Source organism: Pelobates fuscus, chromosome 8 (genome assembly GCF_036172605.1).
Source record: "Pelobates fuscus isolate aPelFus1 chromosome 8, aPelFus1.pri, whole genome shotgun sequence".
NCBI lineage: Eukaryota > Metazoa > Chordata > Amphibia > Anura > Pelobatidae > Pelobates > Pelobates fuscus.
This window is the reverse complement of record NC_086324.1, coordinates 157,955,844-157,982,364: the sequence shown is the minus strand read 5'-3', so window position 1 is coordinate 157,982,364 and position 26,521 is coordinate 157,955,844. Positions and strand designations below refer to the sequence as shown.

Here is a 26,521-nt window from a genome sequence, read left to right as displayed (position 1 = left end):
CTGCTTATTTTCATATTTTCTTTGTTTGAATTTACTCTTTTGTTTTATTATTTTCCTATTATTTGATCTCATTGTCTCTTACAATTAGGTTCTTGGGGCTCATTTCACCAAGAGAACCCAAACGCTCAGCACACGGCCCGCCGTGCGCCGCTGGCTAATGGTGACTCACACTATATCTACCATTGTTTGATGCCAACCCCTAACTCACATCAGCTTCTTTTCAGTTCGTTTGGTTATCACCAGCCTTGCCGTAGCGCAGGGGTGCCGTGTGGCGGACCAGGTAGCACATTAAAATGTAATTTATTTTTTATTTTTCCCTCTTCACTTTTGTTTTTCTATCTGTTAAACATTTCTTTGCATTTCTACTTTTATTTATTTTTTTATTTTACATTAAATTTTATTTTATTTCTGGCATAAATATATATTAATATTGATCGATCCATACATTGATATTGGGCACCTTTACCTAACATCCTAACATGATTAACAAAAAGTAAATGCTCTACGAAGCCACCCTATTGCCTATTTAGAAGACCTCTCTAAAGATCATAATTGTGTTAACATTGTTTACAAAGTGAAGGGATGGTATATAGCTTAGATTTATCCTTTTAGATTTAAACATTTTAAGTTCTCGGAATATTTAATAATTACGCTGTACTATGCTGTGTTCTTGAAGAATAATTGTACGTGTATCTCTTTTTTTAGACTCCAGAAAGACTTGTTTTTTTGGTATGTGTTATGTTTTTTGTAGCGTTATGTATGGGTGTCCTCTAGATCTGTGTGTCTAGTTATTGGTCTGTTTTTTGGACGAATAGAGCTGGGTGCTCTTAATCTGGTCAATGGGTGTATAACTTGATACCCATCCTTGTAGATAGCAGTATCGAAAGACTAAATTATTTAAAGGGGAACTATCATGAAAAAGGATCTTTTGATATCTAACAAGTGTTAACATTATACAATGCAAAACTGTAACAGAAAACATTATACAATGCAAAATTGTGACAGACATCAACATTTTATTTATTTTTTTATCATGATATTTGGCTCCGGTTAATTACGCTCATTACTGCAGACTACCGTGTTTCATGAATATTCTAGAGACAGTAATCGACCTATCTATCTGTTTGGATCAGCAGCAGCACTGGTTACAGGAGGAGCACTAACCCTTGCTCACAGACAATGATGTCATCAAGAGAAAACTAATAAACAGTGTTTTATCATTTAAACTAAAGTAGTGTGACCATTAAAGCGTTGCAAAATAACATATATTGATATATGCTCCAGCATATCAAAATTATTGTTTCATGATATTTTGCCTGTGAAGGGGCAGTCTAAGCACTGTAATGATCTCAGCCAATTAATTAAGTCCATGGACGGCAGAAATTGATGTCACTAATGTGGAAATGTGAAGTTCTACTTTAGTGCTGTCGGTAGAGTAGTCCATACCAAAGATGCCTGGGAAACGTTCAAAATCGGTTGGAATACTTACAACCAGACTGTGCCAGGTCACGTCTGACACCATAACTACTACAGTGTTCTGCACTGTTACGGTGCTTAAACTACCCCTTTACATGTCTCGTTTGACTAATTAAGATATCAGATATATAGCTGGGGATCTTCTTAAACTGTAAAACTAGCTGTGTCTGTGTACATTGTTACTGTGAAATGTCGTGTACACCGTTTATTGAAATGTTTGTATTTTAAATTCAGGAGATTAGTTGATTACACCCTGAGTTGATGTGAACTGGAAAAATCGAATCTCTCTCTCTTTTTTTTTTGCAATTTTACACCAAAATACCTGTGTGTAGAAAAAAGAAGCTGAATTGAATTAGATTTCCATTTCCGCTATCTTGAAGCAAAGTTTACAATTCCATTCACAGCAATTGGCGAAGGGTTTTTCACTAAAGTGGTGAATTTTGGGCAATTTAAAGTGAATTTGAAAGTTTAGTCAAAAAAGCCAAACTGCAAACATAACTAACTTTGAGATTAGTTTTTTTCATTTTGGCTATGGCCGCCTAATATTTGAAATTCACTATGAATAGGTGACAATTCACACTTTAGTGAATAATTAAAAAAATTAAGTGAACAAACCCCTAGAGTTTGGTAGTAGTGGACATAGCTACAGAATACAATAAGAAGTTCACTTTTAATTAACTTCGAATTATTCACGCTAGTGAAAAAATGTGTTAATGTTAAACCTACTAATGAAAAATTTAGATACACCAAGTGAACCATCGTTGGATCTACAGCTTTGGCCCTATTTAACCATAACCCAATGCAAACGTTGGACAAATGAAGTCCGTATTTTGTCTAAGGTATACATTTGACTGCGTTGGAATGTTAGCGAAATTCCGTCACAGCGCACAGCAAATCCGGAATTTTTTTGTTTCCAGGATCATGGAGCAGTACCAAAATGTACTTGAGTTTTTGTAATAAAGTTTCCATCTATACCAAAAACTCAGAAGCAGTTGTGCTGCTTTAAAATGATCCAATCTGAACTGGGAAATATAAGCAGGTCGTGTAAGTGTGAAACGCGTTAACCTCTACCTAACATTTAAAAAAATAAATCATCATAATCATCAGGTAACGTCTAAACTTGGCACTGCCCCTGATTGAGCATTATGGGAAATATAGTTCATTAACATAAACAGCACCAAAGATAGCTGGAATTAATACAGATACTTTGTATTTTTTTTGATGGGTCATCTTACAGAAATAAAATTGACATCATGTCTATAATAATATTCCATCCGTGGTCTTCTTGTGTGTATATCTGCCAGTGTTGTTGGTAGGTAGACCCGAATCTTACATGGAAATTCATATGTGTTGTTGGTTGTTGGTGTTGCTTAGGCATGTATGCCATATTGTTTTCCAAATCTTTGTAACCAGTTGTTTTTTCGGTGTAGGTATCTGTGATCTTGTTATCTCGAGTGTTGGATTTGTCATGCTGGTCTCGTTTCCTTGACTGTCTCTCGGTGTTCTGGCCGCGTGTACTGTCTGTTCTAGATAATTGCCTCTCATGGGCGTAAACTCCCTAAACAGCCGCTTTTTAATGTATCGTGATTATCTCTTGGTCTTGTTTAATTGTTAACTCTCCACAGAGCCGGTTATTATGCTGAGAAAAAGTTGATATTTACCCTAGCATAACAAAGAATTCATCACCTCAGTTATTATAGATGTATATATTTTATTTTAAATGGGAACCACACCAATTTGCACAATTTGTCATATTACTATGCTATCCGTAGTACTGCATATACTTCATATTGTGATGTCCTTTTTAACTTTCCACAGCTTTACGGATAGGATTACACAAAGAATCTAGTCTTGGCTCTGCTGACTCCATTTTGGCGGATGTGACTTGCCGAATAACAGACTAAATCATCACAATGTGTTACTTAGAGGGAAAATGAAATAATCGAAAACCCAAATGTACCTTTTTTCATACTTTGGTTTACTTTTGTAACATTCACACGTGCAGTGTTTCCATACCTTGACAGAACTTAGATGCTTAGATTTGACTATGCTGGTTTCCAGTTGTATGGGGGAACCAATGTTCTGTTGCACTCAATACATTCTTGAGCACTTCCTGTATTAGAGGCGGTTGTAATGCACAACAGGAAGTGGAGAGTGCAGCATGGGAAACTGCTGTATTTTCTATGGTTTTTGGTGTGTGTTTTGTTCGTTTTCTTGGTATAGTTGATAATTTGTTTAATTGGTTGTTGAATTGTAGTGCATGATGGATTGTGTCCTTAATCTGCATCTTGGCTATTTCATGGCCCCAATAATTTAGCATTTCTTGGTCTTTTATCATTTTACCGTTTTCCAGTGATGTGTAATTGATTTATGTGATTTATTTCCTTGAATTTGAGAATTGTTTGTTCTCTTTTTTGTAATTTGCTTTTGTTTTAGATATCAGTGTAATTGGATTTGACCTTGTTTACCCTCTTTTGTGTAATTATAATTTTTTAACGATCAATATAACTGGTATTTTTTTCTAGGTCATTTAACATAGCTATATATTTTTTGTCTGTTTGATAAATTCTTACCAGAAATGTACTCTGCCTTCACTAACGCTATTTATTGTGGGGTCTTTTGTTCCTTAAGGTTCGCGAGGATCTGAATCAAGCCCCTCTCATATGTCTCCAGGACCTACCTCTGCAGCACCGGCAGAGGAAATCTGGGTATTAAGGAAACCATTTGCAGGTACTGCCGTGTGCTATAAAATGAGTATGGTCCATTGCAGTGGCCACCTTGCAAGAATTTCCAGAAGGCACTCATACACAGACGTCAAAGCCAAAAAACAAATAGTGGAACAGTTTTTGGGGGCTTGTTGATTGAACATTAAGTTGAAGTGAGTTTAAAACTACGTAGCAAAGTATAGATCAACTCACCAAAGCGTGCTTTTTAGTGAATAAGCCCCTATCAATCCATTCCTTTAAAAAAAAACAAAAAAAAAACTCACCAACCAGTTTGCAATATGGTTTAATCAGTAGGGAATTGTGTGGAATTAATAATTAAATTGTGTGTGTTGGGCTACAATAGTTGAAGTGGAAAATGAACTGAAATGAAGAATTTTTCCGATTTACCCAAACTTTGTTTGTTCTCCATAATCCCTTGTTTATGGGATTCCCCGTCTGTACCCTTATATTTGCGAAAAAGACATTTGATTATGATTTGATGATGGTTTGAAAAACTTAGTTACTTCAAGGTAAACGTTTAATAATAATGATTGCCGTAGCGATTAAGTCGGAGATACTGTTTGAATTTTCTTTTAAAACAGCTGAAACGTTATCTTACTCCTCCGATTCTGTGCCCACTTATGCCTTCATCCAGTAGAACATTGCTCTTTGTTCCAAATGCCATTAACCCTTTGCAGCCTGGCGATCTGCTGTTAAAAGGTTAATGGATAAGAAGTTGCTTACCCATTACCATTGTGGGACCTTTCCATAGGTAGCAACATATCCCATATCTCCTGCATTTCTCCTCATGAATTATACATTTTCGCTGTCCCACTGTGTGTCTCCCATCAACTCTCCATTTGTTTTGCCACAGTGCCTGGTAAGATTACAGGTTTGACCAGTTAAACCCCTCCCCCTCCCCCCAGTGTGCGGGCATCGGTGCCAACATATTACTTAAATCAGCTTCAATAGAAGGTGGAGGGATTGCTTGTGGCTGGAGTCAAGCTTATGTTATAATCAAGTGAGCACCAGCCCTACACATATAAACAGACACCATCCAACGTTGTGTTCAGACAGAGCTGGATCAACACAGCTCCCCTTACCAACCTGTTTAATAAAACCTTATTTTTACCCCCCATGCCAGGTGGTGATCGCAGCAGCATGGGCAGCACAGGAAGTGGCCGGAGTTCTGGGAGCGGGCAGAGTGCGAGCAGTGCTCACGCTATACACGCTGGCGCAGAGGGGGTCAAGGTATATGTAGGGGAGCTCTGTCTGCCTTGCGTAGCAGATATATTATAATAAAACTGGGCATTTGACTAGCCACAAGATCAGATCTACAAGGGTCCTTTATCACTGCCCAATGTCTGCGATGTGGGCAATATCTTACTTTTTCTGTACGTGGGAAAAGTACGACCATTGCTACCTGCAAAGTAAATTCCTCAGGGGAAAATAAAAGGATAAAACTGAAACTAAATATAACTAAATTGTGTAATCAGCGGTTTTGATCCAACAAACTTAAAATATTATTCTGCTGGACATCCACTTCCGGAAATTGATCTTACGGTAAAATATATCTTCAGCACAGGATTTAAATCTTTTGCATCCAAATGGGTCAAAAGAGAAACATTTTGCACGCTCTGCCCCTGCAGCAAAATGGTTAACAGCCTTATATTATGGCCTTTGTTTTATAAATCCTGCTGAAATACCCGTAAAGAGCGACTTAGGGCAACCAGTATTAACTTAAGTCAAAGACGTCGTTGTTTCCATATTTTTCTTCATTTCTTTTCTTTTTCACTCTGCATCCTTTTCTTTTTGGTGTTTTCCACTCGTCCTTCCATTCCAGCTGCTCGCCACTGTCCTTTCCCCGAAGGCATTGGGGCAGGAGCCGGGAGATGCCTGTGACAGTCACACAGGTGCGTAGAACACGGAATCTTCTAACCAGCGCAATAATATTCATAGCTGAAAATAAACATGTTGCATTTTATGGTAATAAAAGTAAAGATGTAAATGAATATCCGATTATCCTTAAAGAGACACACTAAGCACCACAACCACTGCTGACTAATAACTATTTGTTTCATTGAGAATTTCTATTTTTGAATAATACTTTTTAACACATGGAATATACAGACATACCAATTTTTTTAAAAATTCTTTATTTTGTCGTGCTGTGGGCAGAAGACATTACAGTGTTATACAGTAGTCATTGAACAATTTGTGTGTTACAGCTTAGCACTAAAAAAAAATAGTTTTTTATTTAAACTTAACATGCGTTGGTGCCTAGGCGGTATCAGGACACAGTAGTGAGTTAATCTACATCTGTTGGATTGTAAATGCCGCTATCTAGGTTGTGTAGTGGTAGTGGTGGTATGATCCAGAGTGGGTGCTTTATGTCCGGTATACAGGTGCATACTTTTAGACCTAAGGGGAACGATTTAGATAAATGCCACTCGTGGATCAATAGGGTGGGTTTGTAGGTGTAGTTTCGATTAGAGATGCGTGAGACTAGACTGTGTAAAAGCTATTCCTCCTTGTGGAGGTATAGTACAGGAGGGGGGCACTGTGTTGCAGTACGCCTCGCTTTGGTACGCTTGTGGACCTGGTTCGTATAAATGTAGCAATAATAGAGCGCATCAGTCAATATGGTAGTCAGCAGTAGTGAAGTAGAAAAGTAAAGAGAAGGTACAAATAAACTTGAGAACGGATGCATAGCTGGGATAGGAGACTTCTCCTCCCAAACCCGTCAAGTGGCCAGAGGGTCTCATCGTCTGGTTCTTGGTGTGAATGGCTCAATTGTCGCCGGATCCCAGATCGGGAAAGCGTTCTGGCCGGGTGTGGTTGTCATATTCGAGAGACCTAGAGTTGAAAGTAGCGCAGGGGCTTCAGTTCCTAAGATGATTTTGTGTGTGGCACCTTTTATAAGTGACGATGAGGGATCGTGGAGTACCCCATCTGTATGTCACCCCTGCTCTACGTAGCTGATTGGTGAGGTGGCTGAGTATCTTCTTCCACTGTAGCATAGCTTTAGTTAGGTCTTGATACAAAGTCAGTTGGGACTCTTCAAAATTGAGAGGGTCCTTGTCCTTTATCGCAGCCATAATGTGACCCTGGTCTTGGAGTAGAGTGCATCGGATGATGACATCTCTAGCAGGGTGCGTTGGAGGTTTGGTCAGTGTGGGTAGACGGTATATCCCCACAAAGGTGAGTTTCCTCGTCACCGTGGGGGGTAGTATAGATTGCATGAACCGTCTCACATAGTGAGGTAGTTCCTCTTTGGCAACAGAGGCCGGTATGCCTCGGATTTTGATGTGGTTACGTCGGTTCCTGTCCTCTTCAGCTGACAGTTGTATTGAGAGGACTTAATGGGTGTGATGTAGTTGGAGGATAGACTCTTTAGTGTGGAAATTTCACCTTGGATCACCTTTACATCCCCCTCTGTATTCACTTTCTCAGTGATTTGTTGCATGCTCGTTTTAAGGGAAGGTAAGTCTGAATAGTGTGTTCTCTTTTTTTCATTTTACAAAAGGTGCAGATTTGGAATAGAATAGAAATTGCATTTTATAAATTAACCTTGTTACATTCCCTGGCTGTCAATCAAACAGGTCCTTTTACTGCCTGGTGTGATTAGCTCAGTGGAGCTAAACTCAAGAGGCAGCAATAGCCCAGAGCACCTGCCTTGCAAAGACTCATTGAGCTGCATTGGGAAATCTGTGATTGGACAGCCACAGAAAGGCTGGGCGGGGTTAGAAGGGGAGGGCTTGCAAAGGCTGTAGACTAGAGATCTGCAGCTTTTCCAAGCTGGTTTTAGGTAAACCCATAATGAAGCTATGCATAGTTAAATGTGTGTGTTTTCATTGGGAGTATGTCTACAAAACATTATTTTTTAAAAAATTGTATTTATTTGTTTTGCCTTTGCGCAGTGTAATGTCTTTTTTATTGTTTTTAAATATTTTTACACAGGTTGAAATATTTTGCTATGATTCCCATTGTCAGTCTAACAAATAATATGTGTTAATTCCAAGATTAAGTAACAGATGCACAAATTAATTAAGAAATACATTTATTTTTTTTAAATGTTGAAAAATATATAAACAATTCTTTATAGCATTTGACTAAAGTAGTTTTTTCCCCAGACGGCAAGCATTCTTTGACTAAAAATACAATTTAAAAAGCAATAATATCACAATAGTTTATTTTTTTTAAGGTTTGAAGTGTACGAAGTGTACTGTCTATTAATAAGCACATGTTTATTTTCGCCTCGCAGTTGCCTGACTAAATCAGTAAAGACTCTGCGTACCTATTAACCAAATACTAACCGTTACAATTGTTTTGCTTAATCCTCTAGGATGGATGGGATAATGCTTTGCATTCCTGCAGATAATAACTAAACCTATATAACTGCACTAATATCCTGCTAGGCCGTATTTTCTCAGCCTATTTCTGAATTTTTATATTTGTGTGTCGATGTCCAGATTGTTATGCATTGTCAATTTTGCCTTCGCCTGAGTGTGCAATGCTTGGTTACAAAACATTGTTGTGAAGTTGTTTTTAAAAGGACACTATAGTCACCAAAACAAGTTTATCTTAATGAAGCAGTTTGTGTGTATAGATCATGCCTCTGAAATTTCACTGCTCAATTCGCTGTCATTTAGGACTTAAATCACTTTTGTTTCTGTTTATGGAGCCCTAGCTACACCTTCCCTGGCTGTGACTGACACGGCCTGCATGAAAACAAAATGGTTTCATTTTCAATCAGATGTAAATTACTTTACAAGTTTTATTTCCTGCCCTTTAAATTGAACTTTAATTACATACAGGAGACTCCTGCAGGGTCTAAGACGATCTTATTTAAAGAGACTGTTCAAAAAAGGAAGTGTAAACATTATATGACTTTTTACAGGAAGTGTTTAGGAAGGCGGTGCAAGTCACATGCAGGGAGGTGTGACTAGGATGGCATAAACAAAGTGATTTAACTCTTAAATTGCAAAGAATTGAGCAGTGAGACTGCAGGGGCATGATATATACGCCCAAACTGCTTCATTAAGCTAAAGTTATTTTAATGACTAAACTATCCCTTTAAACTCCTCACAACTGTATTGTCACAATGCCACCTCCAATTCCCTGCATGCCATGTATCCGACTTATTCCGTGCCTTCCTTTACCTTATGTAGTAAAATCTTTTCCAACTGTATATAGTAGTATGTTGAAGTCTTTGCTTTGTAGTTTTTCTGTTGCGACAGACCTTACTTACATCATTTGATAGTAGCACTAACATTTTTTTTAAAACTATTCTGAAAAGTAACTTAAGGAATTTTTCTAGTTCAGCTATTTTGAACTTGAACTTCATATTCACTTTAAATTCAAAGGAAATATAAAGTGATTTAGACATTTAAGGCCACAATTGCAAAATTTTACAAAAAAATAATTAAAAAAAATCTCAAATTCCATTATGTTTTTAGTTTGGCTATTTTGGCATAAAATTTGAAATTAATATTGAATTAAAGGAACACTATAGTCACCTAAATCACTTTAGCTAAATAAAGCAGTTTTAGTGTATGGATCATTCCCCTGCAATTTCACTGCTCAATTCACTGTCATTTAGGAGTTAAATCACTTTGTTTCTGTTTATGCAGCCATTGCCACACCTCCCCTGGCTATGATTGACAGAGCCTGCATGAAAAAAAAAACTGGTTTCACTTTCAAACAGATGTAATTTACCTTAAATGATTGTATCTCAATCTCTAAATTGAACTTTAATCACATACAGGAGGCTCTTGCAGGGTCTAGCAAGCTATTAACATAGCAGACGATAAGAACATCTTAATTAAACAGAACTTGCAATAAAGAAAGCCTAAATAGGGCTCTCTTTACAGGAAGTGTTTATGGAAGGCTGTGCAAGTCACAAGCAGGGAGGTGTGACTAGGGTTCATAAACAAAGGGATTTAACTCCTAAATGGCAGGTGATTGAGCAGTGAGGCTGCAGGGGCATGTTCTATACACCAAAACTGCTTCATTAAGCTAAAGTTGTTCAGGTGACTATAGTGTCCCTTTAATTTCTTAGCAAGTCACACTTTAGTTAATAACCCCCTCCCCCAATAAATAATTGTGATGGACAGTGACTAATAATGCAAGGTGTCTTTATGTAATATTAATCAAACTTAAGTACTTTTCCCCCAAAGATGAATTACATGCAGGTATTTGCAAAGAGGCAGTAGGTGTCTTCTCCAACTTGTTTTTTTTTTTACTTTTTCAATGCCGGAGTGCTCCACTTACAGGGTACTCTGAAGACCTGTAGATTAATGTAATTATTTTTCAAGCTGTCTTTCCAGAGAATATATATTTTGCTGTCCAGTTTTTAAAAAAAGCTTTTATTTAACTTTAAGGGTCCTCTCGGCCTCAGAGTGTTGCAAGCAGCCCCTACAATGACCAGCCGTATGGCGTCGATCACAACAAGAAAACAGAAGTTCAGTCAGAAGGCAAGGTAATCAAATGTCTTGTAATGGGGTCAGGGGTTACAAAACTTAATGGGTGACTGCGCCCACTGCTTGCTCTACAATAGCCAACCTCGGCCTTCTCCTGTTCAGTTTGAAGGTCCTATATGTATGTGAAAGACTGCATGTATTTGCCCATAAATACAGTATCTATGTGTACTCAAACCAGGTCCCAAAGGCTATCACCATCACACTATGTTTTATCAGTCTCCTCTTCAAAACTGGTTAAATCCCTACACGTTGGACTATCATAGATACTTAAAGACTAGTTATACTGGGAACCACAAGGTTTTTGTGAATAGTAAACTATCTTGATAACATCCCTGCCTTATTGTATTCATGCACTGCACTTGCCCCTGCTTATTTAGATTATAATGTCCGTTATATTGATGTGGGTTCTTTTTGAGGTCAGTAGGATATCTGTATTATTTGTGCCAGGAGCACCTGAAGCATGAAGCAGCTCTATAAGCCATGATTGAAGTGGTGTGCTGGGCTCCCACATTGATGGGTAATTATTGCCTGGTGACAGTGGCAATCCTGGGACAGCATTCACAGCTAGAAAGGAAGCTGTGCTTCTGAGCCCGCCATCATACTAAACATGTGGCTGATGAACCGAGAGAGCAAGTGGAGGTCACAACCACTAAATAGTGTGTGTGGAAAGATGGCCCTTTGGCTTCAGAGGAAAGAATAGGGCTGGTTAGATATGAGGCACATGGCCGAAACATTATCAGCGTGGTACATGCCGGAGTAAATGATCAACACTTAAAGGGACACTGTAGGCACTGTAACTACTTAGTCTCATCAGTTGTTATAGTGTTTGGAGTCCCCTGGTGCCATCCTTCCATTCTGTGTTAAACTGTTTTCATGTTTTGCAAAATGAGAGTCCCTAGCAATCTATCCCCTCTGTGCTATTTGGACTGATGAGGAAGCATTAGCCTGAGAAGCAATGGGTATCTGTGATTGGCTGAGAGTGTCAGCTGACTGCACTCAGCCAACCACAGTGCTCATTGCTGGTTTGAATTGGTATGGCTACAAGGAAGTGTGTAATCACTGCCTTAGCCACACCTTCAGTGGGGGCTGGACTGTCTTGGGTAAGAACCTTTATTTAGTATTAACCTGCTAGGAAATGGTTTAACACTGAATGGAGGGAAAGCACCAATGGATTCTAGGTACTATAACCAATTCAATGAGATGAAATGGTTATATTGACTACAGTGACTACAGTGTCCCTTTAGGACTGTGTCAGCATTACATATAACTGCTAAGACTTGGTATTTAACTCTAATCTAGCTATCTAAGAGATAGAAATTGAAGGACAGGATTGGAGTGTATTATCAAACCTTCGAATGGTGATCAAGCAAAGAGTGGTGGAGAACAAGCTTCTAGGATTACAGAAGGTAAAATGAAGGAGCAGACCAAGGTCAAGGATAACAGAGATCAGAAGAACCAAATACAAACCAAGTCAATATACCAATAAACTAACAGAGCTATAAATGCACTCTCACAGTAACCACAACAGGGCAGTGAGCTTTCCAAGCAATGTTTTTATATGGGCAGGAATGATGACACTAGAATGTGCGAGAGTTTTGTATTGTGGCAAAACTATGTACTTTATTCTCCCAGTTACTTTCCCTGTGTTCGGTAGATGGACCACCCCCTGGCTCATTAACTTCAAATAAACCAGAAACTTAAGTGCTCTTTCTGTGTGGCCGACATTCGTATAACCAAACAACACGTGCTGGAGAAAACGGCGGCCATCTTTTTGCACGAAAGCAGGCAGTGGGACTTGATTGTCGAATGTCTGGAACACTAGATCGTGCACTCGGCCTCGTGAACACCGTCAAATTCACACGAACGCATGCTTCTTTCCACGAAAACCTAGGAGAGCACTGATTGGTAGGATTGTTCGCCTTAACAAGGCGAACAATCGCTACCTATGAGCCAGGAGAACCGTTTGTCTTTTTGTTCGTTTTGGAACTCGCAAAATTGACTGAAACTTTACCCAGTGGTGATTCGGCTGTTTGTCCAAATAGCGCTCAGATCCAGTCTATCTGGGGATATAATATTTATGTTGGTTCCTCTTTGTATTGTGTGTATTTTTTAGATTTTATGTTTTATGATTTGTAACTCTAGTGCCTGGGAGATAATTAATTTAAGCAAAGTACACTAAATTATCTCCCAGACACAGAGACTCCAGGGCATGTTGTTGGAGTGTCATGGGTGTGTTGTGGGAGTGTTATGCTGTGTCCTTGTTGAGACCCTTTGCTGGAGGTCTGTGTATAAAAGTGGGTCATCTGGCCATAATAAAACATTCCTGTAGTATCCTTCATCAAGTCTCGACTGATGTTTGGGTATGCGAACAAAGAACCGCTGGATTTATTCTCATGACTAACTTGGATTTCGGGAAAGTACGAATCAGCGTACTATGCGAACGGGAGTATATGAGCTCCCTATCATTTCGGGAGTATACGAACGAACGGAGTATACGACATACAAGGCGTTCGTTACATGTATTGTCTCACAAATTATGTAGTCGGACGTGTATCTTTGAAATAACATAAGGCTTGTGAAATACGCAAAGCGGAAGCATCTGGTATCAAAAATATTGCTGGAATGATGCTCAGCGCCACAATGGACCGGATGAAGATGTAAGCTTAAACCAGGCGCGTGACTGATTTGAAATATGCTGGACCAGTTATTTTCTCCCTGTTGAATTGTCTTGATTGTGTATCTGGGATATCTTACATGTTCCTTAACTGTGTGCACACCACTCCTATTGGTAAAGGGATACTATACTCATCAAAACAACTTTAGCTTAGTGAGACTGCAGGGGCATGATCTTTACGCCAAAACAGTTTCAGTAAGCTAACGTTGTTTTGGTGCCTTTAGTTTTCCGTCAACGGAATTGCAGTCAAACCTAAAATAATTACTGAATTAAATATTTTTTCAGTTTCTGGTATATTGGCTTAAAATCTCCTATTCATGTCATTCCAGTGTAATTAATAACTGTGCTAGTGAGAGGGGGTTTCACAATCGATCATGAATGTAATCACAAGTCATGGTATACCCAATGTTCCACTATAGAACCTGGAGGTGCAGATACAGACCCCTGCACTTGTATCATGTATCCCTTTATGTTAACTTTATACCCATGAGCTACCACTAGCAGATAAATCCCCTTCCCAAATTCCCCTCCACCCTCCTAACCCTCCACTCTGTGCTGGAGTCTGTTACAGTTAAATCCTGTGCTTAGTGAAGGGAACAGTCGTAGTCACGTAAAGAGTGTCACCTTGAAGTAAGATTATATGTTCTCGTCTTCTATCTGTGCATTGATTTGTCGGCAATGACTAATTGTCATATGTAAGATAATCTGTCTGCTTCCCTTTTCCCCCTAGATCAGTCTGCTTTTGTTCTCTCTCATTCATTAGGGTTGCATCATATTGGCTTTTGTTTTCCTTTGTCTTTGTCTTTCTGTGTATTCGTAGTTTTGTTAATGATACAATCGCAAAATAGCTCTATCTACTGGTGTGAATCTTTCCTAGTTTTCCATCAAAAATGGCCTGCAGTATTCAATAGCTTTATTGAACAAAAGGAACATTGACCCAGTGATCAATTTATTAATATTTATATAGCACCAACACCAATATTAGTGGTAAAGTAAGCCCTGCTCTAACGAGGTTACGAAATGTGAGGATTTGAGCTAGGTGGATGTTTATGATTAGGTGTCCAAAGAAAATACAACTAAAACAGAGGGCCCCTCCTATCATGTTTACAATTACCAGCCGTGTGACAACATACTCAGTCAGCCTTTTTGCCAATGCTGGGACCCTTTGTGACAAGTTCTGACAGTACAGAGCCGAGTGCCAAAACCATTTCACTGTAAAGTACAATCCAACATTCAGCATTCGTTGTCACTTGGCCAAGTGTGACCTAGATGCGTGTAATGTGTGTGTACCCTGGAGAGTCACAGATCACTAGAAATGTCAGAAGATCTGCTGCATTCACTGGAGATCCAAAAATACAACGCGATCCTTCGCTTCCTACTGTCCCAGATAGTTTTCTGGACTCTTGGCTGATGTAGTCGGTGTTTATTTTCAGCCTAACAAATTGTCAAAATGAAGAACCTTGTAGCACAGCATGAATCTGTGAAGATATATTATTCGACTCACATATGCAGTGTTACGTTATACATATTTTTTTTTTGTGGAAAAAGCCAAATCAACGTTTAGTGTTACTATAAATTCTCATTTTCAGTCTACCTACTGTGAAACTCATTAACTTAACCACTTTCCTGTAACCTGCACCAGCGCTAAAAACAACTTAACACAATTTAAAAAAATTCACAATGAACCACTGATTGGGAAAAGGACGTTAGGGTCGATGTGAAATATTAACCCGTCAGCAGGAAAGAGCCTTGGAATTAAAGCTATATTCCTAATCAAATGAAAGGCTTTTTTTCTCATACAGACCTGCTTAGATTTTGGGGTCTATTTTTTAAGCTTTTTGTTACACAAGGTCCTGGATAATTACCGTATATACTCGAGTATAAGCCGACCCGAATATAAGCCGAGGCCCCTAATTTTACCCAAAAAAACTGGGAAAACTTATTGACTCGAGTATAAGACTAGGGTGAGAAATGCAGCAGCTACTGGTAAATTTCTAAATAAAATTAGATCCTAAAAAAAATATATTAATTGAATATTTATTTACAGTGTGTGTATAATGAATGCAGTGTGTGTATGAATGCAGTGTGTGTGTATGAATGCAGTGTGTGTGTATGAATGCAGTGTGAGTGTATGAATGCAGTGTGTGTATGAGTGCAGCGTGTGTGTATGAGTGCAGCGTGTGTATGAGTGCAGCGTGTGTATGAGTGCAGCGTGTGTATGAGAGCAGCGTGTGTATGAGTGCAGCGTGTGTATGAATGCAGCGTGTGTATGAATGCAGCGTGTGTATGAATGCAGTGTTTGTGTATGAATGCAGCATGTGTGTATGAGTGCAGCGTGTGTGTATGAGTGCAGTGTGTGTTTATGAGTGCAGCGTGTGTATGAGTGCAGCGTGTGTATGAGTGCAGTGTGTGTGTGTGAATGCAGTGTGTGTGTATGAATGGAGTGTGAGTGTATGAATGCAACGTGTGTGTATGAGTGCAGCGTGTGTGTATGAGTGCAGCGTGTGTGTATGAGTGCAGCGTGTGTGTATGAGTGCAGCGTGTGTGTATGAGTGCAGCGTGTGTATGAGTGCAGCGTGTGTATGAGTGCAGCGTGTGTATGAGTGCAGCGTGTGTATGAGTGCAGCGTGTGTATGAGTGCAGCGTGTGTATGAGTGCAGCGTGTGTATATGAATGCAGTGTGTGTGTGTATGAGTGGTGTGTGCATGAGTGGTGTGTGTGTGTGTGTGTTGCAGAGCCTTGGTGGGGGGTGGGCAATTTTTTTATTTTTTTTTTATTATTTTAAAAAAAAATTATTATTATTTATTATTATTTTTATTTATTTAATTTAATTATTATTATTTTTGTATTATTATTTATTATTTAATTTTTTTTTTTTTTTTTATTACTAATTATTTTTTTTTCGTCCCCCCTCCCTGCTTGATACATGGCAGGGAGGGGGGCTCTCCTTCCCTGGTGGTCCAGGATTGGCAGTTCAGTGGGGGGGAGAGGGGGCTGTCAGAGCTGTAACTTACCTGTCCTGCAGCTCCTGTCAGCTCCCTCCTCCTCCGCGCCGTCCGTTCAGCTCTTCTGTCAGCTCACACTGTAAGTCACTTACACTGGAAACTGACCGAGGTGCTGAACGGACGGCGCGGAGGAGGAGAGAGCTGACAGGAGCTGCAGGACAGGTAAGTTACAGCTCTGCCAGCCCCCAGTCTGTATTATGGCAATGCAAATTGCCATAATACAGACTATTGACTCGAGTATAAGCCGAGTTGGGGTTTTTTAGCACAAAAAATGTGCTAAAAAACTCGGCTTATACTCGAGTATATACGGTAGTCACAATTACTATGTTGCTACTAATTCTACCATGTGTTTTTGGAGGTTTTAGAAAAAAGATTTTTAAGATTGTTAAGATGTTCAAACAAAACAGTACAGAAATAATGAGAAAATTTATACTTTCGTCTTACATGCGTGTACACACGGGGATTGCGTGTTTTTGGTGACTTCGTTCACAGAACGAGAGAGATGACTCTACTCGGTATGGTTGTAGCACATACAAGGCTTGGTATTAGTTAACAAAGCATGAGGTTGCTATGTCTTAGGTTAAACCTAAATTCTGGGTTGGGACATTTTGTTGAACCCTCACTGAATAGAACGGACACATCATATTTATCAGGTAACTGCCCTTACTCAATGGGTTAGACGCTGAGAAGAGCCTAAAGAATGTTGTAATAGAACCATAGGTATCCATGGGAACGTCACAGCTTCATCTATTGGTTGTATGTTCCTAATTACCAATATGTTTGAATATATTTTGCATATTATGTTAATGCTGACAAAATGGTATCATTGTTATCGTCTATGTTCCCCTAACTTAGCCTCCTTTGCGTAGTTATATTGTATTGTGGTATGTGGTTGCCTGTATGTTTTCCCATATAATTATGTTTTATGTATTGTATTGAATGTGTCACTATAATCAATATGTAATGGTAGAGGCTAGTACTGGGTTAAAATAGAGTACTGTGTGGTATTTCCATTAGGAATTGTGTATCCAGCCCGTTTCTTTCACGGATTCCAGTAGCAGAGTTTTAGGATCTGATTTCTGGCGGCACTATGTCGTTGTAGCTGGGACCTCCAAAAAAAAGAGCTGTGCCTTTGTAAAGGAAGTATTTATAGTCAGTGCAGGCATGGGGTGTCAATACTTGTCTGGAAGGAGGAGGACAGGCAGAGTGGGTGATACTTGGAGCACAGGCAGAAGGATTGATACCAGGCAGATGGAATGGGCAGAGGGGCGATACCTGCCTTGAAGGAAGATGGGTCGATACCTGTCTGGAGGACAGATGGGCTATACCTACCTTGAAGGAAGATGAAGCAATACCTGTCTGGAGGACAAGGGGCGATACCTGCCTGGAAGGCAATGGGGCAATACCTGCGTGGAGTGCAGAGGGGCGATACCTGTGTGGAGGGCTGAGGGGTGATACCTGCCTGGAAAGAAGATGGGGCGATACTTGCCTGGAAGTAGAAGGGCAGGCAGAGTGGTCAATACTTGCTTGGGAAATGTGGTGGTCTGCATTCCAAGCTGAGGACCAGTCTACCCTCGTCATGTCAGAAATGGGTTTTAAATATTTTTGTTCGGTATACCTTATATTACGCTTGAGGAATATATAATTGAGCTTTTTAAGAATGCATCGCTACGTTAATACCACGTTTGGGCTCTTGTCAATAAAGGCTAAGAAAGAATGTGATGGTCAATCCCACGAAGATACTGTTTGATTGATCACTCTATCGACAGATCACTTGAGAAAGAACAGCAAAGAAGATAGAAGAGAACAGAATGGATAATTAAACGTATTACCTTCTGTGCCCCCCTCTGCCTCTAATATGACAGGCGCGTCTGAGGTGTGTTTGTAGGTTACTAGTTGAGAAACATGGGTCAGATGCTGTATGATCAGGTCAATGGATTGCATTTGTTTTTATAATCAGAAATATTTTTACTATGCCTTGGTATTCATATATCATTTGTCCCAACTATGGACCTAGTTAGTCTGTAAGAAATGTAATATCTACAGCTTTTGGAATATTAATAATGTTTATTGTATGTACAACAGTATTACGACAGTATGTAAAGATGCAACTTGTGAAAAATAAAGAAATATAAAATAAAAATGAAAGATAATTAAAAGTGTTATGAAGGAACCCAGAAGAATAAAAAAGGATGTGTCTTTGAATAACATACAATATTGCTATGTAGACCAATGAATTGTAGTTAGCAGGAAAAAGCTTATGTGGCAATGTGCACCACTGACTCTTTCTCTGCAAAAAGCCCAAAGATCAAAATATTGCCAGGTCACCTTGGTGGTGGATATATTATAATAATAAGAAGAAAATAGACAGGAAAGGGCTGCGCCACGTACAGTAAGATAAAATAAATAATAATAGAAAATACTATGAGTCTTTTTCAGCTGTGCAAGCAGTCACATATGAAAGTGTCTCTTATTAACCCCTTAAGGACACAACTTCTGGAATAACATGGAATCATGACGGAATATTTCCATCATGTCTCCTTAAGGGGTTTTAAAAGAGTAGGTTCGGCTGTAGTATATAATAATGCATACTCCCCGAAATTTCATATGGACAAAGAGGGAAACTTTAATTTTGGGTAGTGGTTATGAGCAGGGTTTTGCGAATTTTCAGGTGGCTTACTAATAACAATTTATGCAGCTAAAAGAACGATGTATGTTATTTACACAGACTGATTGCTAAACACATTTATTGTAGTGTAAAGACACATCACTGGGAGTATTATAGCCGTGGAGCTATGTTATACACTCAGACACACCAACAATACGGAGCTCCTAGAAAAGAGGGACATTAGGATAGACAGAGGAGTTTGGATCCAAAATAGAGACTATCCCTTCTAAACAGGGACACTGGGCAAGTATGATAATGGCTCATAAATCTGACAAAGGGCTTTGGCATTTTATTTCTCTCTATGCTCCGTAGTTAGGATAACATACAATGTAGAGTGGCTCATGCATGACAGGACACAAAACACTGGTGTATCAAGCTCAATTGGCTGATTCTTGGTGCAAGATATTTAGGAGGTTGTTTGAGGAACCCCCAGGTAATATGAGGCCGGTCATTAACAGACAGTGTATCTTGCTATCTTAGTTGTTAGACCATATTTTTTTTTTGTGGAGAGATTTTCGGCATTTTATTGTACATACAAACTATGTGGGAGATATCAGTCAAGTTATTAATAATAAACTATTTATTTTTTTGACAGATTGTAAAATCAGTCACAGTTTTGTAGTGATACACTAGGCTACATTGATGCTTGTTATTAACTATCCTCCTATCAGTCAGTATTAGTATTCCCATGAACCAACAAAGCATTGGCCATAGCTCCTATCCTGATTCAAGCCAGTTTGGTTTGTATTAGGAAACTTCCTGCTGGCGGGCTAGAGTAAATTTAACGAGAACCCATATCCTCCACATCTCTAACAGAACGTCTCTCATTTCAGAGCTCAGAAGCTGTGTTTCAGTGGCTGTGCAAATTTCAGCTCCAATTATATGCTCCCAACTTCATCAACTCCGGGTACGATATCCCTACCATCAGTCGTATGACTCCTGAGGTGAGCATGCCTTCTGTACGGGGAGATTTCTTCTGAATAGTGTCTGTCTGTCTGTCTGTCTGTCTGTCTATCTATCCATCCATGCACCTACCTACCTGTCTGTCTCTCTGTATGTCTCTCTGTCTGTCTGTCTGTCTGTCTATTTATATTGGCAGACATTTTGTGCTATGATAGAAGTTAAAAGTGTATATTGCCAGAGTCACTCAGAACAGAGCAGACTCCATTTTGCTATCTTCAAGCTAACAAAAACATGAAATTTCTATCCTTTCTGTAACACTAACCACATAGCCTGAGCTAAGGAATGCTTTGTATAAACAAACCAAGTGATAAGAAATGAGACAGGGGGATGGATGCTCTGCCTAGATGTTAATGGAATAGAAATAATTCTAAACCCAGACATTAGTGACAGAGAAGATTAAATAATTTAATTTTACTTTCTAAATTTTACAAGGTCCCATTGTAAGTTAGGGGTCAAATTTAGTTTCTAACTGTCATTTTAGAAATTACAACAGGAATTGTCGACGCACTGTCTGGAGAAAATCCAAAGAAATGCTTTGAACTGACAGCAAATTTAAGTTATAGGTAGTCATATAGATAAGCCAAACGACGTCAAAATCGTCATCAGGAAAAGTTAACTGTTTCCTGGATAGGAAGGTTTAGTGAGGCGAGACTGCCCTCTATAGACCAAATACCTAAATTGCAATCTGCAGGTTGACCACACCTTCAGTTTCCTATTGGCCTTATCAACTGATGACATACAGAGAGTCTGGCCCTTTAAAAGTTAGGACAAAGGGAAGAGAGGGGCTAAGTCAGGATCGCAGGCTAAGTGAGCTAGGCAAGTGAGTCAGAGAAGAGTCAGTCGGAGTTGAAAGAGAAAGTTGGGCTTCCAGATTCGGACATGCAGAAAGATCTATGACAGACAAATACTCCTGGAACTAACACTCAAGCAACACTTGCATACTTCCATGCAATCAATCATACACGCATTCAAGTTCCTAGGACTATCTAAAAGCATCTGATGAAAACATCTATTTAACTGGTAATTATACTGGTTTTATTTAATTAATCTAAATTAATTAAAAATCTAATAGCATGATATATGACTGGATAAATCACGGTCAGATTTCAATATTGAGAAATCTTAGTTAACTAAAGAATATATAGTTATAAACATTCCATTCTGCAGGTGGAATTAAGAATAATTATATATTAGTGTGATATTATCACGTGTGAGCATACCGATGTTTTTATCCAGGTGTATTGATTTGCTCTAAAATAAGATAAGATATCTGTTTAGGCAAATTAAAATTCGACTTATAGAATCTGGTAGATTACTCTTATTGGATGGTTCCAGGAAATGATTAATGAGCTGGTTTAGATGTTATTTTAACTAAAATTACATGAGAATAGATCTTATATGCCTAGGAGGATCTAGCCAGCATTGAAAGGGTTATTAGTTAACTGCTAGCCAAAGTTTTATGGCCTTTCGCTGCGCTGTGCGAAAGTTTTTCTTTGTCTCTGAAGTACCCTCATAAATCTTGTCTTGACAATTGATGCTGTTAACCATTGGAATGTATAGTATTGCCATTGTATTGCATACTATATTATACTAAATATTCATTGATTATTATCACGCATGTTACATATTATTATTATTTTATTTGTCACAATAAATTATATCTATTTTTATAACAAATTGTGATTTTATTTATATGGAATACATTTCACTTACATGATAACGATCTTTGAGATCTAGAGAGTTGAAATAGTGGGCAATTCTCAACTGTTTACTATTATCATCCCATAAATATCCCCACACTATCTATCGTTGAAGAAGTTACACACTACCTGTTGTCTTTCTTTTAGGACCTTACAGCAATAGGGGTCACTAAACCTGGACACCGGAAGAAGATTTTCTCAGAAATTAACAGTCTGAACATTGGAGAATGGCTGCCCGACTATAAACCAGTGAGTATTCAGTACTCGTAACTGCTAGAATGAACACTGCATGGTTTGTCTATTAAATAAGTTTCTTGGTGTTTGTATTAAGTATGTAATGCCCAACAAACCATTCTCAGGCACAATACATCTGTAATTTAAGACATGCCTGGAGAGACACAATGAAACGCCTCTCGTAAAAAGCACATGTCAACTGATCCGATGTGAAAACCAGAGCGTTTATTAGGCGTTTCACATCTTTGACATCCTGCTGAGAAAATTACTAGCAATCTTTCTGATACACTATAAATAGCGGCACATAGCTGGCTGGGCATGCGCTGGGTCGGGTTGATCCTGACAGAGGCAATATGTTGGTGGGGAGGGGGATTTTTTAAAAGCAAGCTCCAAAATTTAAGCTGGAATATTTAAGACGTATATTACAATCCAGCGTTTGTAGCTGGACCAGAATGTTTTGAAAGTGCTCACAGTTCTAAATTCATGGGCCATATTACTGTATCCCGAGTAATGCTAATGAAGACAGAAAATGTCATTGAGTCCTAACAAGGCCTAACTCATGATTTATTTGTCACTCTCGCAGTTATGCACGAATGTCCCTTATTGTGAGGTTAACAACAAACAAAACCACACAAATCTGGTGGCTTTGATGCTTAAGCCTCCTCTTACCTTATCCTACCTTGGGCTGTAGTATATGCTGAAATTTGGAGTAAATGTATCTCCAAAACCTTGTCCTATTGTATTTTGTCCATTGGACATTGCACTTGTTGATACTGTGTATGGTCTTTTAAACAATTTATTTAGGATGCTTTGATCATAAGCAACCCATGAGCCCAATCGGCATCAGCACATGCCCGACACTAAGTATTCCACGGTGTGTTATTTTTAGGCTAATTTGTCCCTCTGGTTGTCGATGATTGGACTCGGTCAGTACTATAAGGTCCTGGTGGAGAATGGCTATGAAAATATTGATTTCATCACAGACATCACCTGGGAAGACCTGCAGGAGATCGGAATCACTAAACTTGGTACAATGCTATATTAAAAACTGACTGTATAGGAATATATTGATGGGATTAAGCAACCCTTACCTTTTATTGTTTGCTGTTAGTTGTTTCTTTTCATTATTAATTTTCAGTTCAGTAAAGTGGAATGTTATATACATACATGTGCACACACATTGAGTCAAGTGTCACAAATCACCTAAATTACGTACGATGCACTATATTCCTTATAATGTCTGTTACCGTTTATTGTGTCTCCACAAAAGAGAGTAACACAACAGAGTAGGGTACCAGCTATGTATGTTCAAAGTTTGTAGAGCGTGTAGAAGTGTGTCTGTAATATAGCAGCCGTAACCTAACTCGGCTACCTTGCAGATAGTTCTTCAAATACTCCAGTCTGAGTATCTCTCAGCTAAGCAAACACATGTATCAGTAAGTTCCCCTCTCTCCTTCCCTCCACATAGATTTCAGAGAAACGTAGTCGTAGCAAAGTTATTAATTAATTGAACACCTGACTTTTTATCTCTTAGCTTTCGCCTTTTAACAAAGCTTTATAATCTTTTATTATTCTTACTGTATGTCGCCCACATTTTTCTAATCTCTGCCGATGTCTCTTTCCTCTGTTATCTCTCTCATACACACAAAATATCTCTTTCCTCTGTTATATCTGTATACTCTCATGATTTCTAGTTCTGCATCTCTCACTCCCTTGTCATTGCTTTCTCACTCCCTTTTTTGCAGTTCCTCTCTGATTACTTATTAATTATTTCTTTCTCTCTTCTCTTTCGTATTCTTTCCTAATATTTTGTTCACTGGTTTTTCTTTCTTTTTAAGGTCACCAAAAAAAGCTGATGTTGGCTGTGAAGAAATTGGCTGAGATCCAAAAGTCAGAGTATGGGAAGTATGATTCTGGGAGCATGCGAAGGAGAGGGCCCCAGAAAGAGTCTATTGATTCTCCTCCACCTGACTCTGAGTGCCAGTCTCCCAAAATGAAGACCTTTCAGGATAGTGACTTAAGCGATGAGTTGCAAGCTGCCATGACGGGAGAAGGTCCTGAAGGCTCTGAGAAGCAGATCAATCATGTAGCACACCAGAGAGAAAGTTACAGGGCTTCCTCGGGGGCTCGACTACACCATGAAAGCAGCTTAAGTGGTCGAGCTAGGCACATCAGCAGCTCCCAGGAACTTTTGGGTGATGGAAGCAAGGGTCCAAGCGCAGTTATGTCCAAGAGTCAGGAATTTTTAACAGATGAAGTAAGGAGAGAAGAGATGAGTCGTGAGCCCAGGCCTCTCAGACAAGGACATTCTGTGAAAAAAGCAAGTATTCCTCCTGTGCCAGGAAAGCCGAGGCAGTCATTCCCTCCTGCTGGCGGTCAGAGCTACACTCCTCCACAAACTCCAACCAAGGGCACTCCTTCATCCCCACAAGCTTTTGGTGTCCCACAAGCAACGGCAAAAGTCAAACCTACACCTCAACTTCTTCCACCTTCCGACCGTCCCATGTCTCCTCGATCTCTTCCTCAGTCTCCCACACACAGAGGTTTTGCTTATGTTCTTCCACAACCTATTGAAGGTGAGGGAGTACCAGCACATTTGGCACAAGCAGTGCCAGTGCTCCCAGTTTCTGTGCCTGTGTTGTGCCTTCCGCCTGCAGGAAGTGAAGGAGAAGATGAAGATGAAGGGGAGGGAGAACGTGGGGACCATGGTCGGCCAAAGAAACGTGCACACAGCCTGAATCGGTATGCAGCCTCAGATGGGGAGAGAGAGGAACATCTGGTAATAGATGGGGGGCCCTATGGCACTGGGCAAAGACGAGTGGGTAGAAGTCATTCAGTGAGAGCACAGTCTGGGAACGACAAGAATGTGAACCGAAGTCAGTCTTTTGCAGTGCGGCCCAGAAAGAAGGGGCCTCCACCACCACCACCTAAACGATCCAGCTCAGCCATCTCTGGTACTAACCTTGGAGATGGATTGTCTGGTGATGATACAGGAGAGGGTTATAGGGAACAGCGGAGGGCCAGTGACTTTGGAGGGGTTGTAGACACTGGGAGTGCAGGTAGTGTAAAGAGTATTGCTGCCATGCTAGAACTCTCATCCATTGGTGGGGGACCAAGGGCTTTGTCTGGCCAGAGACCAAAAGGATCTGAAGGTTATTGTTTTCACCTCTTACCCCATCCAGGAAGCCCTGAACTTCACCGGCTACCAGGTACTGTGGCTGGAGTCAAACACCGTGAAGCTATTGGGCTAGATGGAGAAGTGGTGAACCGCAGAAGGACCATCAGTGGGCCTGTTACTGGGCTTGTATCTGCAGCTAGAAGGGAGCGGCAAGAGATTGGAAGGCCTCCAGACTCCCCTCGTAGTCCCTCTGATGTTATCCCCTTTGCAGAAGAACGCAAGCAGACCATCAAACACCGTCCAAGGCCAGCCAGGACAGAACAAGTTGACGCACAGGGGACAGAATCTGGTAAACATGCAGACTTGTCAACGGTTGAGTCCAGTGTGACGCTGAAACGTAGGGTGAAGGCCAGACAGGGTCAGCCTGGAGATGTCAAATTCTTACTAACAGAGTCAGACACAGTCAAGCGGAGGCCAAAAGCTCGAGACAAGGATGGTGGGGGCGCTGGCATAGAGCCATTAACAGTGTACCAGAATGGAATGGGTACAGTGAAACGTCGTCCTGTGTCAGAAATGAGCGCAGGAGGAGGTTCCATGCGGCAAGATAGCACAGAACACATAGCACAGACCCTTGAACGCAGCAACAAGCCCCCTGTCTCACCAAAACCTACTAACATTCAGAAGAGTCATGCACCCTGCACCCCAACAATTTCCAAGAAGCCTGGACCTGGAGGTAAGAGAACCTGCAATACAAACATACATAGAAATGTGATGTAACTAGACGTAAAACAGATAAAGGGTTATATATTCTCTAAAGTCCAAATGCCCCATAGCAAACGGGGAAAAACCATTCCGCTGCATATAGGGCCATTGGTGCTGCAAAATCGTATTGTCTTACATAGGGTGCATTTATTTAACATTTTTGATGTGGCTAGCCACCACATAGTTTAAAAACCCTCAGCAATGCCTATTGTCTGCTAGCGCTAGTGTGCCTCCTGCTGGATACATTTGGTTCCGATTTTAGTTAAAACCAGTGCTTTGTGAATCCTTCGACTCCTATACTTTGTAATGGGTTTCGATGATGATTTTGTTGAAGACCACGATTGCATCTCGGTGATTGATGCAAATTGCTCAGCCAGAACAGAATTCTGAACGTTTTGTCTTTAGTAAATCTGATAATTGCCATTGGGACCAGAATTCGTTAATTTTCAGTCTAGATTTCTGTGGTTATGAAGTATCGTGGGTGGCTCTTTGTCTCCTAAATTGGCATGAATTGGTTATTTAGATCAATTTAACTGGTCAAAACAAAATTGAATAAACGTACAAATGACTGCTAGGTTATTAATTTTTTTGAAATAGCTAAAGTCATTTGAATGTTTTAAAATATTTTCACATTTCAACGTGTTGTTGAATATACAATAGGTGGAGCTAAAACATATAAAGATACTTCCCTCTCTTTGTATATCAATATTTGCTGAAATACAAAAGAGGAAAAT

The 26,521-nt window shown here is 39.7% G+C and overlaps 1 protein-coding gene across 5 annotated transcripts in view; it reads left to right on the top strand.

The window, feature by feature from the left end:
- CASKIN1 (CASK interacting protein 1) overlaps positions 1–26,521 on the top strand; it is a 171,504-nt gene that overhangs the window by 134,936 nt on the left and 10,047 nt on the right. For 2 of the 5 annotated variants that reach the window (XM_063430496.1, XM_063430495.1), the window contains 8 exons: positions 4,108–4,206; positions 5,326–5,432; positions 6,025–6,094; positions 10,565–10,662; positions 19,844–19,954; positions 21,821–21,922; positions 22,797–22,935; positions 23,746–25,758. In XM_063430496.1, the coding sequence (XP_063286566.1) occupies positions 4,108–4,206; positions 5,326–5,432; positions 6,025–6,094; positions 10,565–10,662; positions 19,844–19,954; positions 21,821–21,922; positions 22,797–22,935; positions 23,746–25,758 (2,739 nt within the window). Of the gene's footprint in view, positions 1–88; positions 281–705; positions 730–4,107; positions 4,207–5,325; positions 5,433–6,024; positions 6,095–10,564; positions 10,663–19,843; positions 19,955–21,820; positions 21,923–22,796; positions 22,936–23,745; positions 25,759–26,521 lie in introns of all 5 variants that reach the window. The other 3 variants (XM_063430492.1, XM_063430493.1, XM_063430494.1) reach the window with 3 other exon arrangements.